This window comes from Macrobrachium rosenbergii, chromosome 22, assembly GCF_040412425.1.
Source record: "Macrobrachium rosenbergii isolate ZJJX-2024 chromosome 22, ASM4041242v1, whole genome shotgun sequence".
NCBI lineage: Eukaryota > Metazoa > Arthropoda > Malacostraca > Decapoda > Palaemonidae > Macrobrachium > Macrobrachium rosenbergii.
In genome coordinates this window covers 22,889,647-22,906,259 of record NC_089762.1, presented here as the reverse complement: position 1 = coordinate 22,906,259, position 16,613 = coordinate 22,889,647, and the positions used below count along the sequence as shown (strand labels likewise).

At 38.3% G+C, this 16,613-nt stretch overlaps 1 protein-coding gene across 2 annotated transcripts in view; it reads right to left on the bottom strand.

The window, feature by feature from the left end:
• The window catches only part of LOC136850641 (uncharacterized), a 29,811-nt gene continuing 13,198 nt past the window's right edge, over positions 1–16,613 (bottom strand). Inside the window, exons 3-6 of one of the 2 annotated variants that reach the window (XM_067124392.1) lie at positions 9,386–9,467; positions 4,945–5,005; positions 1,561–4,481; positions 1–1,302 (exon numbers count right to left, since the gene is read on the bottom strand). In XM_067124392.1, the coding sequence (XP_066980493.1) occupies positions 1,141–1,302; positions 1,561–4,481; positions 4,945–4,972 (3,111 nt within the window). In that variant the 5' untranslated portion in view covers positions 4,973–5,005; positions 9,386–9,467 and the 3' untranslated portion in view covers positions 1–1,140. The remainder of the gene's footprint in view (positions 1,303–1,560; positions 4,482–4,944; positions 5,006–9,385; positions 9,468–16,613) is intronic. The other variant, XM_067124393.1, reaches the window with a different exon arrangement.

Genomic DNA, 16,613 nt, shown 5'->3' with positions numbered 1-16,613 from the left:
TGAAAAATAGACTTTTAATCTTTACATTCGTTGGCACAAAGATGCTGTGCAAATTATATTACAATATGATTCGAAATATGTAAGACAAGATTCATCTTACGAACGCTAACTGTAACAGACGAGTAATCTTTAATTACTCATATCAAAAACATGACCCCCAAGAGAAAAAAAAATTCAAATAAATAATATACAGGTTTCACAATAAAATCTGTAGTTTAGATTAGTGGGCTTCATCGAGGATCCTTATTGGTTAGATGATGACAAGTGCATAATGATGATGATAAAGAGATATATTGAATGTTGAAATTCATTTATGAGGCCTTGCTTTACAACTAATTATTTGCAGTCTCAAAGAGAATTGAGAGAATAAATATGGCAATAATGGGAGTAAAAAACCTATCGTCTTTGACCTTTTTGTCTTCTCATTTTCTACCAATTTTCTACCAATAGCACTGAAAAATTAAGACTTGTTTGCATATTGTACTAGTGGTTTCCCATTTGCATTGTTTTAACTAAGTAACCTTTACAAACAAGTAATCTCATGGCTTTCCCTGGAAGACTAGAGAATTTTCGGCTGGGAAATGATTGCAATATTTAACTTAAATAGAAGTTATTCCTGATGATCACAAGGACATCAGATGTGTTAAGGAATGACAGAAAGAAAATGAGTGACATCTTTTCAAAGTTAAGCCTTGTTCGACTTCATCATGGTCTGTTAGTTTAGATTATGCTGGCCTTGAGCTAGCATGGGCCCTTGCCATAAGCATGATAAGGAGTGACAGGGAGTAGGTGGGCAGGTCGTCTTTCTCTTGTATTAGGAACTTGTACCTGCCTAAAGTACGGCGAAGTTTGAGACTTGTTTTGTAATGTCTCCAACAATATTGATGCATTTCAGTTGTGCGTTTCTGTCTACTTAGAAAGAATATAAGAGAACGTTGACAAAAGCCCCAAATATCGAAGTTACTCAAAAAATTTTAGAGAACTAAATCCATTTGTCAAAGCAGCGTTGAAGCCCTGTTTGAATTGCTGCTCTGAAAGTAAGAAGCTTATGAAGGTACTGTCTTGAAATCAACTGAACACTGATCAAAATGCCGAAGGTTCTCATTTGATCATTCCTCTTCATTTGTTTTAGGGGACCATTTACTCACTGATGAGCTTCTCGTTCAGGCGGTAAAATTCTTTTGTTTGTGAACAGTCGACGTTGTACCACCAGTCACAGGTGAAGACTCTTTGATGAAATACAGTTCCAATTGGACAAATGAATGAATACTTCCTCCCATCCTTCAGACAGTAATGCCAAACCTGCAAGGGGCAAAGAAGTGACGATGAATTTAGTTTGTAATAAAAGAATAGAAAAAGGTGTGATAATTTTCCTTACTCAAGATAGGTAAAATCCAATTACAAACTTTTCTCCAACCCACAAATTGATATAACAAACATGTGAACATAACAAATAATGACCTGTTCAACTATGCATCATTAGACAGACTGGGCATTTACTAAAATGGTGTACGACTTATAGACAACAGAGAAATACATTAATTGAAAATGCAGGCTTACCTGGCATCCAGCTTCTTCATCGGCGTATAGTCCAGGAACTTTGTCTGCACATGTGAAACCAGTTTCCTGAATATATTCAAATTTAGGGTAATCTTTAAAGCCTTCTCCACGAATACAGTCTCCATCAGGATCATACTCACTTTGTGGGCATGGGGATTGTGATGAATGATCATTACCCAAATTTTGAGCGTTGAAATTGGCATGGGCAGCATGATGGTCGGTTTGCAGCTCGTTTTGGTGATGAACAAATTCATCTGAGCCATGAGTGTCCCCTTGAAATTGATGGTGTATTTGAAAACCGTCTCTATGAACACCCGTGTCCTTATTTGTGAAGGTACTCACCTGGTGTGATGTTTCATGACTTTGTTTGTGACTGCTTTGGAAATTTCTGGACACTTCACCAGTTGACCCATGAATGTTGAAGGCTTCCCCTGATGTACTGTGTCCATGACTTGGACTTTCAAAGAAAGAACTGTGATCATCTACATCCTGGTTATAACCTTCAGGTGACTGTCTAATTCCAAAGTCTTGTGAATGTGAGACAAATGATTGTTGTGGAAAATTGTGATTACTTGGTGCCTCAGGATTTCCATGTTCTTGGCCCCTTGTGCCTGAGGTTATGTGGGGATTACCATGTATTGGATCAGATTTTTCAAATGAGTTTTGATGTGCGCCATACTCTCCACTAGGTGCATTGTATGTTTCTTGGAGAATGTGACCATACTCTTTAGAAGGGGGTTCATATGTTCTCTTTGGAGTACCATATTCTTGACTAGGGGTCTGTAGCCGCTTAAATGGAGACTCAAGTACTTGTTCAGATGTATAACCTTGGCCATGTGTGACATGAGGATGAATAGGTCTACCATATTCTTGAACTGGAATTTCTAAATGTAGGTTAGGTGCTCTGGGATCTTGTCCCCCATAAAGAGTACTAAATCTTGCTGGAGAATTTCCAAAGGAATGGCCAGGTGTATCATACTTCTGAGGTGAAATTTGATCATGGGTATTGTGACTACTAATTTCAGGAACTTGGGTTGTATGACCTGGTTCATTAACAAAGATATCTGAGTGTTCACCAACACTGTGTACTTGAAAAGGACCCCCATGGGGTTGGAAAGTATCAGTTTTGAAAGAGGGGAATTCATTTTGCAGATTATTAAATTGCTGGTGAAAAGGAGCAGCATTTTCTTCACTTTGGAAACTGTATTCTTGACTTGGTACCTCAAACTTTTGTGCAAGAGTACCGGCTTCATTTTTAGTAAACCCAATGTTATTCAAATTTTGGTTGTCAAATTCTATAGTAGGTACTTTATAAAACCGACTTGGCTCTGTGTAACCAGAATCAGGTGTAAAAGGAATAGGTGTAGGGTGATCAGTCACAGATGTTGGAACATCATAAAACTGACTTGCAGTGAAATGTTCTTGCCCAGGAGGAGGTCCATTAATTATATCATCATACTGTAGATGATCTCCCTGCTGAGGCACAGAGGAAAATGAGTCAACATGAGGCAAGTTATCATGAAATTCATGAGGAAGCCTGTTGCTTTCACTGAATCCTTTCTGTCTGAAGCCTGGTGATTCTTTGGGAGGCACATACCCAGGTATGCGCGGAATCGTTGTACTTTTAACATCGTGGCTTTGTCTACCTACTTCTAATGCTAAATCAGTAGGCTGATGGTGTTCTTCAGAAATGCCAGAGAAGCCTCCATGTTGATTAGACCTATATGGTTGGAACTCTGTTTCTGTAACTGGTGGAGGCCTATGACTTTTATTATGATCACCTTTAGGTGGAACATAACCTGGTATTCTTGCTAGTACATGCTTTGGGAAAGGACTCTGAGTTGGATTTGTACCTTCGAAAAGACTTTCTAAGGGAGTAATTCCTGGTACGAAAACCCTATATGAGTTTCCACCATTTCCACTAGTTATGTCTGAAGTGTCAAATATGCTCCTTGATGGATCAAATTCTGATCTATGTACATGACTTACATGATGAGTATTTTTATGGATATCTGGATTATGTAAGCTGTGAAAAGAATTTGCATGTTGTGGATGTTGTCTGTTATTTCCAGGCGCTCTCACAGGCAGGTATGCTGCATTACCAGTGCTAAATGGGACTGAATGAGCATTGAAATGTGGTGTGTGTTCTTCTGCATCAGCATGAGGCGATATCTGAGCGGGAAAGTAAGTACTTTCAGCCACATCTTGTTGTTCAAGGACTTCATCGTGAGCTTGTATTGGATGGCCGTGAATTGCATGTGTACTTCTCTTGTTATTAAACATTTGGTCATTATCATAAGGCACTTCGCCAGTCTTTTTCTCAACCATTTTCGTAAGTACTTCATCCTTTGCTTCATAGGAAATACTTGGTTTGAAAGGCTCTTGAAGTAGTTTGGACATACTAGCCTCTGCTAAAATTGCATGTTTACTGAAAAGCTCAGCCAGTTTCTTAGGTATTGCAAGTTTCTCGCCATGCTGCAGCTGGCTACTGTTTCCGAGAAAAGAATCTCCTCTCTTTGCAAATACATTACCCTGTGTATAAGATTTGGGACTGTTCCCCATAAGGGTGCTCATAAAAGAGGACTGCAAGGAATTCAGAGGAGTAATAGGACTAACAAAGAAAACCGACACTACTTCCTCATCAGATGCTAACTGAGATTGAGCCGGCATTTCAGAATTTCCTCCAGAGTCGTTAGGAAATTCTGGATGCTTTTTTCCAGCCATAGGGGGCCGCGTAGTGCTAATAACTGGAGTCCAGTTCCGGGGGTCTTCTGGTGAAGGACGAAACGATGAAGATACAGGAGGTTGGTGACCATTGTGGTGTCTTTTTCTGTGACTAGAAGGCTTAGCGCGGGCTGGGATTGCTGTTGCAGTTGGATGTAGAACACCATAACATGATGAGCCGAAAACAAGAATCAGTCCTGTTCAGAGGTAAGAGGAATAAGAAGTTTAACCACTTTTTTTTTTAACAGAATAAAGAAATACCATACAGACTGAAGTATCGAATGAATAACAGAATCGTAAAATGTTTTAAGGGCACTCGTTCACGCTTTGTCTGAAAAACATCTATGGTATCCGCTCAAGTCAGCAGTAGTATTAGGTCAGACATCTGAAGAACTGTTAAAAAGAGCATTTGTCGCTTTTTCATAGAATCAGTTAATCAAGTGATAGTCGCAAGCATCCATAACTATCAGGAACCTCTCTCTCTCTCTCTCTCTCTCTCTCTCTCTCTCTCTCTCTCTCTCTTGCACATACATTTACACAATGCCATTCTCATCATCTTTAGTGTACCCACAAAATATCCTTACTTCTGACAGTTTGGAGTTTTTCATTATGGAAATATCAGAGTTGACATTTTGCAAGTTTGCTGGAACACGCTCTTACCTGTCAGTAACAGAAGTGCTTTCGCCATAATCGCGACTCGTGTGTGGAGTAACTGCTGCTACTGGAAGAGAGAAATAGATCAGAAAATCTTGTATACTTCGAAATAAGGCTAAAGGAAATATGATTAGTTAATACGGATTAATGTAAAAGCAGTGTATTACTACAGAGTTCACTTTCATGAGCAAAGTTTCTTAGCGTTGTACAATTGAACAAATAGCAGTGTTACTAATTACATCAAGTACTTTAAAAGCAAATATCGTTATGATTTGGTGAATATACGATCAGATAAAAAAAATAAAACAAAGGCTTTCATTAGAATATTCTGAAAGTTCTCTGTTAAACATTTTACATTTTCTTCACGAAAACTGAGTGCGGTGTTGAGGTTTGCTAAATCATGAATTAGGAATATTTTTTTCTTATACGTGAGTGCCTTTTATTTTTTTCCTTACTTTTGTTTCATTGCTCAAACTAGTTTTGTTTTGTTGTTTCCTGGTAATTTATTCTTAAATTTTATGTGTACCACTGTAAACAAAAACAGTGAACTCATTTACTTATTTTTTCCATGTGTGTTTCTTTATTTTTATGCTTGTTTCTCTACTTCCATGTTTGTTTCTGTATTTCCATGTTTGGTTATTTCCATGTTTGTTTCTTTATTTCCATGTTTGTTTCTTTATTAATGTTCATATGGCGTTTAATGCATTATTTCTATAGCAAACCCAACTTTTTTTCTAATATTTTTATTTTTAATACAGAATTCTCTGTTTGCTTAGTGATTCATGTGTCCGCTTAACGCTCTGGTCGATTTCGTGTTGTCTTTCACAGGATACATCCCGTCAGCTATTTACTATTGCATTTCTTATTTTAATGTAATCATCACTTGAACCGTTTTCTTATCGCCTCATTTTAGAGCCATCCCGTAGGGGGTTAGTGCCGTCAGTGCACCTCACGCGGTGCACTGTAGGCATTACTTAAGGTTCTTCCTTGCCCCTATAGCTGCAACCCCTTTCGTTCCTTTCACTGTACTTCCTTTCATATTCTCTGTCTTCCAACTTACTTTTCACCCTCTCTTAACAATTGATTCATAGTGCAACTGCGAGTTTGCCCTCCTGTTACACCTTTCAAACCTTTTACTGTCAATTTCCGTTTCAGTGCTGAATGACTTCATAGGTGCCAGTGTTTGGCCTTTGGCCTAAATTCTATATTCAATTCAATTCATCATTTTAGAGCCAAGACTGGCTGCTGCTGCTCTGTTCGATTTGGATCTTTCTAGTGTTGCTTTTCCTCATGACAGTTGTTTATTCGTCGCTTTGTTAGTTTGTGTATTGTTTACATCGACGGTCATTTTGGTTTAATAATTCCGGTCCCTTGTGGGACATGAAGGTACGTATCATGGCCGGAGTCCAGTAACTGTCCGGAAACCCAACAAAGCTTTTGTTTCTTGGTGAAATCGGAAATGGTCACATCTAAGGGCACTTCTCTTCTGGTATTCTACTCCTCTGATTTACTTCCAAGTGATTCACTATTTCGAAAGAAAATTGGAAAAAAGTTAAGTACATCTTTTTTTAACCAGACCACTGAGCTGGTTAACAGCTCTCCTAGGGCTGGCCCGAAGGATGAGATTTATTTTACGTGGCTAAGAACCAACTGGTTACCTAGAAACAGGACCTACAGCTTATTTTCTTCATTGGCCGCTCGGAAAGTCGAACGCTGGGCCAACAGCCGAAAGCTCTAACCACTCCCTCCAATGAAGAAAACTGAAGAATATTTACGATCAGTTGGGTCCTTCATCTTTATCGTGGAGCTTACAAGTTCGTGCTCTTACCAAATATGAGGCTTAAACCTTCAATTAACGCATTGTTTCGTATGAAAAGAGCCATTTCCTGTTTCTGGAAAGAGATTGGGCTATATACACTACAGAAGGTCGGAGAGTACTATGCTCCAGCATACTCGTCTTATTGTTACTTTTACTTTTCCAGTGAACCATTTCCTCTGAAACGGTTGGCTCCGGAGTCGAAATACAACTTCAGTCACTGTCGCATTCGTTGTCTAGCTGCTGAACCGATACCGGAATCCTGTGCAAATATCTTGAACGAATTTAGTCTCTTCATAATGCAGGTCTAAAGTAGCCGAATATTATTTGTGATTAATAAAAGCATTCTTTTCATCTGTGTAAAGCGAGAAAGGAAACATAAATACAATTTCGTAGGATTCTACTATTTCAGAAAGCTAATAAGCTTAGGTAAAAATAACATGCATGGAAAGAACACTCGAATATAGATGAGTGTTTAAGCAGAGTATAAAAAGTACTCCAGAGTACTAAAGAGTGGTAAGTTAAGTCCCCCATTCACTAGTTCCTCGTCAGACTGGTCGGTACCGTTCTCGGTAGCACTCTGCAGGGCCCGAGTTCGAATCTCCGGCCGGCCATTGAAGAATTAGAGGAATTTATTTCTGGTGATAGAAATTCATTTCTCGGTATAATGTGGTTCGGATTCCACAATAAGGTGTAGGTCTCGTTGCTAGGTAACCAATTGGTTCTTAGCCACGTAAAATAAGTCTGATCCTTCGGGCCAGCCCTAGGAGAGCTGTTAATCAGCTCAGTGGTCTGGTTAAACTAAGGTATACTTATTTTTTCTCCGGTCTTCCCCTTGCTCTCCCACCAGCAAGGCTGGTAGTACGGTACGGTACGGAATGTTTCTCCATACTTCGTACCTGGCTAAAATGCCGTACCGTAATTTCGTATCGTACCCTCAATTATTTTTCCGTACTGTACAGTTCGGTAAAAATAATGTACCTTAATTCCGTACTTTTAACGTTCTATAAGCAAACTCAAACTACTTCAGTAAAATCTCCGCTTTATGAAAATTTCAATGTTAACAGGAGTAAGTTAGCAAAAGGGACTTTATATGTACATGTGAATATATTAACTTGTCGTAATAATAATAATAATGATAATGATGATAATCATGATGATGATAATATCAACAATAACAGCAATGGGATTATATGGCTGATGCTGTAACTTGATACTTCAAGAATTACACAGACATATACATGTCAATTACGGAATTCCAAACACACACACACACATGCATGGTATGTTACGAACTGAAATGGTAAGTACCTCAGTGATCTACTTGTGCAGTCACTGAAGCGGCCAGATATGCATTAGTAATTGCTTAGTGATATAGGCTATCCAAGCCCAAGGTACGGTACTGTACGGAATTTTGCCCATTTTTTCCGTACCTGAATGGTACCGTACTATACTTTGGTAAAATTATCGTACTGTAATTCCGTACCGTCCCTACAGAATAAATATCAACCGTAACGTACCCTACTCCATACCATACCAAACCGTAATGCCAGCCTTGCCCACCAGGCACCTCCATCTGCATCACTCTCTTCCCTACATATGGCTCATCCCTTCTCATCACATGGCCATACCACTGCAGTCTTCTTTCCTGGGCATTCTTCGATAGTTCTACGACTTTAGTAGTTCCTCTTATTCTTTCATTTTTGATCCTGTCCATTTTTGTTACTCCACACATCCACCTGAAGCATTTTCATCTCTACCACATCCAATTTCTTCTCTTCACTCTGCTCACTTTGTTTGGTTTTATGTACAGCCCTCCGCAGGGATAATTCCCTCTCTGGCGGGCCCTTGTGCGTTTTCAAAGTAAGGTGCTTCTATTTTATAATTGTCTTTCAGTGTTTTCTCGTCGGCACCGTAGCTCCTGTTTCTGCTCCATACATCAAAGCTGGTCACTAACACGCTTAATAAAGTTTCCACAGAACGAAGGGAACAAATACGAAGGAATCAAGAAAATGAGACTGCATAAAGTTTCCATCCTTGACTCGATAGAGGGAATAAAGGACCCTTGTCTTTCATCCAAAGGAACCATCTCGTAAGAGTATATAATAATAATAATAATAATAATAATAATAATAATAATAATGTGATACTTTGGCGTGTTATCTACACCGAGGGGCTGGCTAATACTGAACACGATGCCCGGAGGAGCTTCCGCCATGTTTAGTACTAGCACCTCGGAGGCGAACGTGAAAACATGAACATAATAACTTATATAGAGAAAATGTAATCGAAATAATAAAAAATTTCCTATTACTGTATATTCTGGCGATAAACAGTGTAAATCGCATACCAAAGTAGATTCATGACGCTTAGATAACAAGCCAAAGTAGCACCAATAATAATAATACCATAGTTTTTTGCAAAAGATAGGAAATTTTTTAAAAGAAAAAAAGTTTAAAGCATTAATTATGAGTTTGCGTTGTTGAGCGTCTAATATCTACTGTATTTCTAGAGTATTAGCATTGAAATCATCATTCCGGAAGGTTCATGCAACTGGACTGAAGTGATATTTGTAACTTTTTACGTTCTTTTCATTCGTTACTAAACTGTCTTTACAGTCTTTCCTCGAACCTTCTTCTCCTCCTCCTCACGTCTTTAAATTGCAGTTGATGACATCAATTAGACTCGTTTTCGTCGGCAATGATGATGACCCCTGAAAGATAAGAAGATAATTAACATATAGTTATACTGTACATAGATATATAACTATACTCGTATATATATATATATATATATATATATATATATATATATATATATATATATGTATATACAGTATATATAGATACGGTATATATGTATATATGGCTACTATGAAAAAGCGTGTCTACACTCACACGCACACATATACAGTATATAAGCATTAAGCTACAAACGTCCTTTAATATACAATTCGCTCTACCTCGGAAATAATATATTTACATATATGTTATCCGAAGTGAAATTTTTTAGTTGATAATTAGTTCGCTGTCTCGTGGGCTCGATCCTGTGGTTTAATGCGCGTCACTGTATTTCCTGAGTTCTTGTCTTCCGTGGTTCGAGCCCACGAGACGACGAACTTATTATCAACTAAAAAATTCCCCTTCGGGTAACATATGTGAAAATATATTATTTCCGAGGTAGAGCGAATTGGATATTAAAGGACGTTTGTAGCTTAATGCTTGTATATGAATTACGGTGATGTGATAAAATTCATTCATATATATATATATATATATATATATATATATATATATATATATATATATATATATATATATATATATATATATTAATATTCATCGACTTATAAACAGCAAAATCTATAGTCCCTAACCTACAGAAACACGCTTCTTGAGCATTTTGCCTGAAACAAGTTTCGGATGGCATATCAAGCTACATAATATGAAAACTGCATCTGTGACCGTGAACCACCTACCACTTAATTCTGTCAGTCTTCTTGTATGTCTGCCCGAATGAGTCGGGGAAAAAATAAATACGAAATAGCGTACTATTTTTACCCATTCGTCCGAAGCGTATGCGACGCTTTTCGTCAGAGTCGTAATCCAAGGGCGTCTGGCGCTACCACTCATCACCCAACAGCGCAGTTTCAGAGCGGATGTAATCTTGACAAAATTGTCCGTAATTAAGTCCCTTCGAATCATGTCCATTTTCTCCACCAGCTGAAAATGACCGCTCTGAGGGTTATTTAAGGGGATTCTATTCTAAATGAGCAGTTTCCCGTCCAGTCACACGGGTCATTAAAACTATTCCAAAGTGGTCTCTGGTCTTTTCAGTAACTTTCACTTTCCTCCAACACCAAAGCGCAGAAAGCTTATTATTGTGTGTTCTAAACTAAGTGGGAGTTATTTTAAAGGCTATTCTCAGTGTCAAGAAAGTGATTCCTCGCGCAATTAATGACACGATTATATAGTTTGAGCATCTGTGTAAGCTTACTCATGAATTGTTCTAACTTTTGTTATTGTTTTTTAAGTCAGTGTGATTTCCTGGTGAGAGGCCAGTTCGATAAACTGAAGGAAAAGAATTTCTTGTGTTATTTAGAAATCTTTTTTTTTTTTAACTACATGAAGCACAAAAAATCAGATTGATAGATAAACAGATATAAATAAAAGTATTTTGCTTCCATATTTCAGAACGTTTTATTGCAAAGGAACTAGACAGACCCGTAAATGACAGAAGAGGACCTTCAACCATTCAGCAGCTGTAGAGAAGGTAGAATAGTGATAATGAACTAATGGAAGAATTACATTGGAATACCCAATATCAAGATCTGAGGGTCCTTCGTCATATGAGGTAAGGTAACTTTTATTATTATTATTATTATTATTATTATTATTATTATTATTATTACGAATACCGATAGAACCAGCTGGTAACAATGTAAAATTCGGGGATTTTCCCCGTTGGAATTACTTAACTGTCTTTGCATTGTTTCTTCGGCCCCTAGCTTCAGCTTCTTTCATTCCTTTTACTCTACCTCCGTTCATATTCCCTTTCTTCCATCTGACATTCCACCCTCTCTAACAATTGTCATAGTTTAACTGCGAGATTTTCCTCCTGTCACACTTCTCAAACCTTACTGTCAGTTTCCGTTTCAGCGCTGAATGACCTCATAGGTCCCAGCACTTGGCCTTTGGCCTAAATTATACATTCTATTCATTTCGTGGCTTGGTCGATTTCGGCTCTAAAATAGTCATTTTAGTCGGACACTTTGACGTTACTTAGCTTAGCCCTACTGCGCCTACTTCATCGATGGCGCGTTTTGCGTTATTTTAAAAATCAGGTCAGTTAATCAATCAACTACAGTATACTTTCAGTTTTCTGTAAAAGAACACGTTGTGATGGCCAGTTGTCTGTCCGTCCGCAGTTTTTCTGTCCGCCCTCAGATCTTAAAAACTACTTAGGCTAGAGGGCTGCAGATTAGCTTGTTGATCATCCACCCTCCAATCCTCAAACATATCAAATTGCAGCCCTCTAGCCTCAGTAGATTTTATTTATTTAAGGTAAAGTTAGCCACGGGGCCGTGGTTGAAAGTTTCATGGCCCTCGGATGAGAGTTTCATGGGCCGTGACCGAGAGTTTCATACAGCATTATGCGCTGTACAGAAAACTCGACTGCGCCGAAGAAACTTCGGTGCAGTTTTTACTTGTTTATTATCGACTTTCAGTCTGTACTCAGATTTTAAAGGGTAAATCACTCTTCCGATCATATGTCCAGATGTGATTGTTGCTACCATAGCAGACTGCTCAGCAGACCAGGTTTTCATTCCACAAAAATAAACAAAATAAGTTTTAAAAGTGTAGTTAAGTAATAAAAACATGACACTGTCTCAGGGGTATACGTTCAATTTGAAAACCTTGAACATCTGCAAATCCCAATTGATTGCATGTTTGGAAATGAAACCTACTATAGATCTATATGACAAGTCAGTTGTACTTATTTTGTAAGAACTGTTTTGTAAGTACATGGCAACCAGAAAAAAATCGTCATACAAGAGAAAGAAAATGTATTGCAGCGAAATTTACTTAAAATTTTCCCAGTGATAATAAGGAACGAAGAAAAATGCGGGGAGAAATTTGAAGAAAATGTCATCCACGAGGATTTTTATCTTACACCTTCAGCGACCTTTAGAATAGTAACGCCGGAGAATAATCACTCCGTCAATTAAACAATCAGTCTCGGCAGAAATGACGGAAAAGGTAAAACCTCGAGAAAGTCTCTAAAAATAAACGGTAAAGGAGGACAGCATTCACAACGCATAGTTATATAAAAATAATAAAGGACAATGCTTACAAGGCATAATTATACCGAATTCTTTTTATGCTCTACCTGTGGCGTCCCTCTCCCCCGTAGGGGGATGGTGCGTTCAGTGCACCTCACGCGGTGCACGTACAGGCATTACTTGAGGGTCTTTGCAGCGACCCTTCGACCCCTAGCTGCACCTGCTTTCATTCCTTTTACTGTATCTCTATTCATATTCTCTTTCTTCCATCTTACTGTCCACCCTCTCCTAACAATTGATTCATAGTGCAACTGCGAGGTTTTCCTCCTGTTACACCTTTCAAACTTTTACTGTCAATTTCCGTTTTAGCGCTGAATGGCCTTAGCTGCATAAAATCTATAAATCAGTCAATCTTCCTGTGTCCACCGTCAGGGAAAGGGTCCCGAGGGAACGTTTGAACGCCAGCGACAGCTAAAGTCGCTCTCGGGTAACGAAGAAAAAGCATCCGAGGTCGACTGCAAAGCTTAGATGGTTTTTCAGGTCGAGGAATATGGCTAGGGAAGGCCCCGTAGGGGCGGGGGAAGCGCTGTCAGTGCACCTCACGTGGTGCACTCCGCATTACTTAAGGGTGTTTGCAGCGTCCCTTCGGCTCCTAGCTGCAACCTCTCTCACTTCTTTGACTGTACCTCCGTTCATATTCTCTTTCTTCCATCTGACTTTCCATCCTCCCTAAAAAATTGTTTCCTAGTGCAACTGCTTTGAGGTTTTCTTCCGGTTAAACCTTTCAAACCTCCCTATGGACGGTCAACTTCCCTTTTCAGCGCTTGGCCTTTGGCTTAAATTCTACACTCTACTGTATTCTCTTCTATAATCAGGAAGGTAATTCATGATTTTGCCGACCTGTTCCACGGGATTCGTGGTAACAAGAAAAATATGAACATTTCATTTCAGTTGCAAACAAACTGATTTTCGACAACGTATTTGTAAATACGTATGCGTGCAAGGTAGAGAGAAGAAGTTTATAAAAGGGCACATACAGCATAGTAATTTCCGTTAGGAAATTTTTGTATTAAAGTCAGTTCCTCAAGGGAATGTATGTAGTAAAGTATATTCCTCAAGAAAATGTGTGTAGTAAAGTAAATTGCTCAAGGGAATGTATGTAGGAAAGTAAATTCCTCAAGGGAATGTGTGTAGTAAAGTAAATTCCTGAAGGGAATGTATGTAGTAAATTAAATTCCTCAAGGGAATGTGTGTAGTAAAGTAAATTCCTGAAGGGAATGTATGTAGTAAAGTAAATTCCTCAAGGGAATGTGTGTAGTAAAGTAAATTGCTCAAGGTAATGTATGTAGGAAAGTAAATTCCTCAAGGGAATGTGTGTAGTAAAGTAAATTCCTCAAGGGAATGTATGTAGTAAAGTAAATTCCTCAAGGGAATGTGTGTAGTAAAGTAAATTCCTCAAGGGAATGGATGTTGTAAAGTAAATTTCTCAAGGGAATGCATGTAGTAAAGTAAATTGCTCAAGGGAATGTATGTAGTAAAGTAAATTCCTCAAGGGAATGTATGTAGTAAAGTAAATTCCTCAAGAGAATGCATGTAGTAAAGTAAATTCCTCGAGGGAATGTATGTAGTAAAGTAAATACCCACAGGGAATGTGTGCTTCGGCGTTAGTTTGTAAGTTTGACCTTAACAAGTGTTCTGATTTCAAAGTTCTGATGATATGGAGTATAAACCCACTATTTCAGAGTTTGTCCTTCGTCGGTTACACGACCATTTCAAATTGTTTCGGCCGTATTTAACTCTCGCGTTTACAATGGACATGAAATACGGGCTGACCAATGATTGCCTCCCCTGTCGAAAGAACTGGCAAGGCTGCATGTTTCCAGAAACGCGCGTGCTGTTTCAGCTGAGAATCACGTTGTTTATTGCAGCCATTCTACACTAACACCGAAATTCTCAGTGATATACGATGCCGATCAAATAAAAAAGACAAATAAATAATGGAGTAGATAGATAGAGAGCGAGAGAGAGAGGAAGGGTCATTTGGTACAAAGGTATGGAGTTTCTTTCGGTGATGCGAACTGTATGTTAAAACCCAGAATTTTGTATCTTTGCGTCTGAACGTTATTTTTCTTTATTTTACAGTATGATTTCGAATATTCCGTCTCCCATCAGAAATTCTAAACGCACCATTTACGAAGATTGGAAATGTTATCCGCTGGAGTATAATAAAACAAAACTGCTCTAAATATGTATTAAATATAAATCCAGATCTAACGTTGTTTCAGGAATTAGAAATAATCTGAATCATGATCATTTTAAGAAGTAGAATCGCCAGTGTCACCACACGCACATAAGTACACACCACTTGAATTGCATTGTGCATTATTCTGGTCACATGTGGGTGTAACATGGTATAATATTTGCATAAAAATAGTGGTTATATTATAACGACGATGAAAAGCTTTTCTTTCTTTCTTGTGCGACGAATCTTCCTTATCCCACAGGGGGTTAGCGCCGTCAGTGCACCTCATAGTTCTTCATTGGAGGTGGGGGGTAGAGCTCTCGGCTAGTACGCTGTTGGCCCAGCGTTCGAGTCTCCGACCGGCCAGTGAAGAATTAGAGGAATTTGTTTCTGGTGATAGAAATTCATTTCTCGTCATAATGTGGTTCGGATCCCACAATAAGCTGTAGGTCCCGTTGCAAGGTAACCAGTTGGTTCTTAGCCACGTAAAATAAATCTAATCCTTCGGGCCAGCCCTAGGAGAGCTGCTAATTAGCTCAGTGGTCTGGTTAAACTAAGATAACTTAGTGCGCCTCATGCGGTGCACTGCAGGATTACTTAGGCTCTTTGCAGCATGCCTTCAGCCCCTAGCTGCAACCCCTTTCGTTCCTTTTACTGTACCTTCGTTCATATTCTTTCTTCCATCTTACTTTCCGCCCTCTCCTAACAATTGCAACTGGGAAGTTTTCCTCTTGTTACACCTTTCAAACCTTTTAATGTCAATTTCTTATTCAGCGCTGAATGATCTCATAGGTCCCAGTGCTTGGCCTTTGGCCTAAATTCTATATTCAACTCAACTCAACTAATCATCCTATGTTCAACATTCTTTTCCACTAAAACATTATCTAGGTAACATCATTTGCTTAATTTTACATTAAGTTACAGTACATATTCATAAACGTAATATGAAGATTCGTCATATATATAAAAGAAAAATTATGCGTTTTAACATCGTCCATATTGATAATAGCAGTAAAGTACTGTTTCCATGCAAAATATGTTTGAGCATCATTTATATGAATATTACATTTAGGAACCAATTATGAGTATAATGTTACATTTATGTTTCGTTCACATTTAGGAAATTACACACTGGCATGAAGTCATCAAAGGTAATGGGATAAAAGTGTGTGTCCACGTAATTACTAAGTGAATTTTACCTCAACGAAATACTGCCTTCACCATAAGTATGACAGAACGGAAAAGCAACGTTCGTTGTATGTTTGAACATAATTGTATTTCAAAATTATTACTCCTTGTCAAGTGTATAAGTGCTTCATATTTTTGTGAAAGCAGTCCGCTACCGTTTAAACTAGTTTAGGCAATTAATGATTTTATAGACAATCAGCTTTTTCTTACTACAAAAAATTAGAAGGTGACTGTGAAGATACGCACTTACCCAAGCCAGTAATTATTAGACATTGCAAGAACCTATATCAAATAGCATTATCTGAAGATCAAGCAATCTTTTTCTGTTATACGTCCTGTACATAGCCATGATTTATATCGAGTTCCTCATGCGTGCGTATTATAATGGACAGAAGCAGTACACCAGGGTTCATGAAATATTTTTTCTGCTTGATTATATCTAGATTACTTGAGAGACTCATCTATTTTGTATAATGAGAGTAATAACATCAACATATCGGTTTTGTGCTGAATAAAAGACTGTTTGCATTCATAATATACTGTAGGTTTAGATTTCTTGCACATTGATTGCATAGAGATGTGAACTGTTTCCCCTCCTACTATTTACCTAAGTTAGATTCTGTTCAGTTAGGAAAGACTGTGACTCC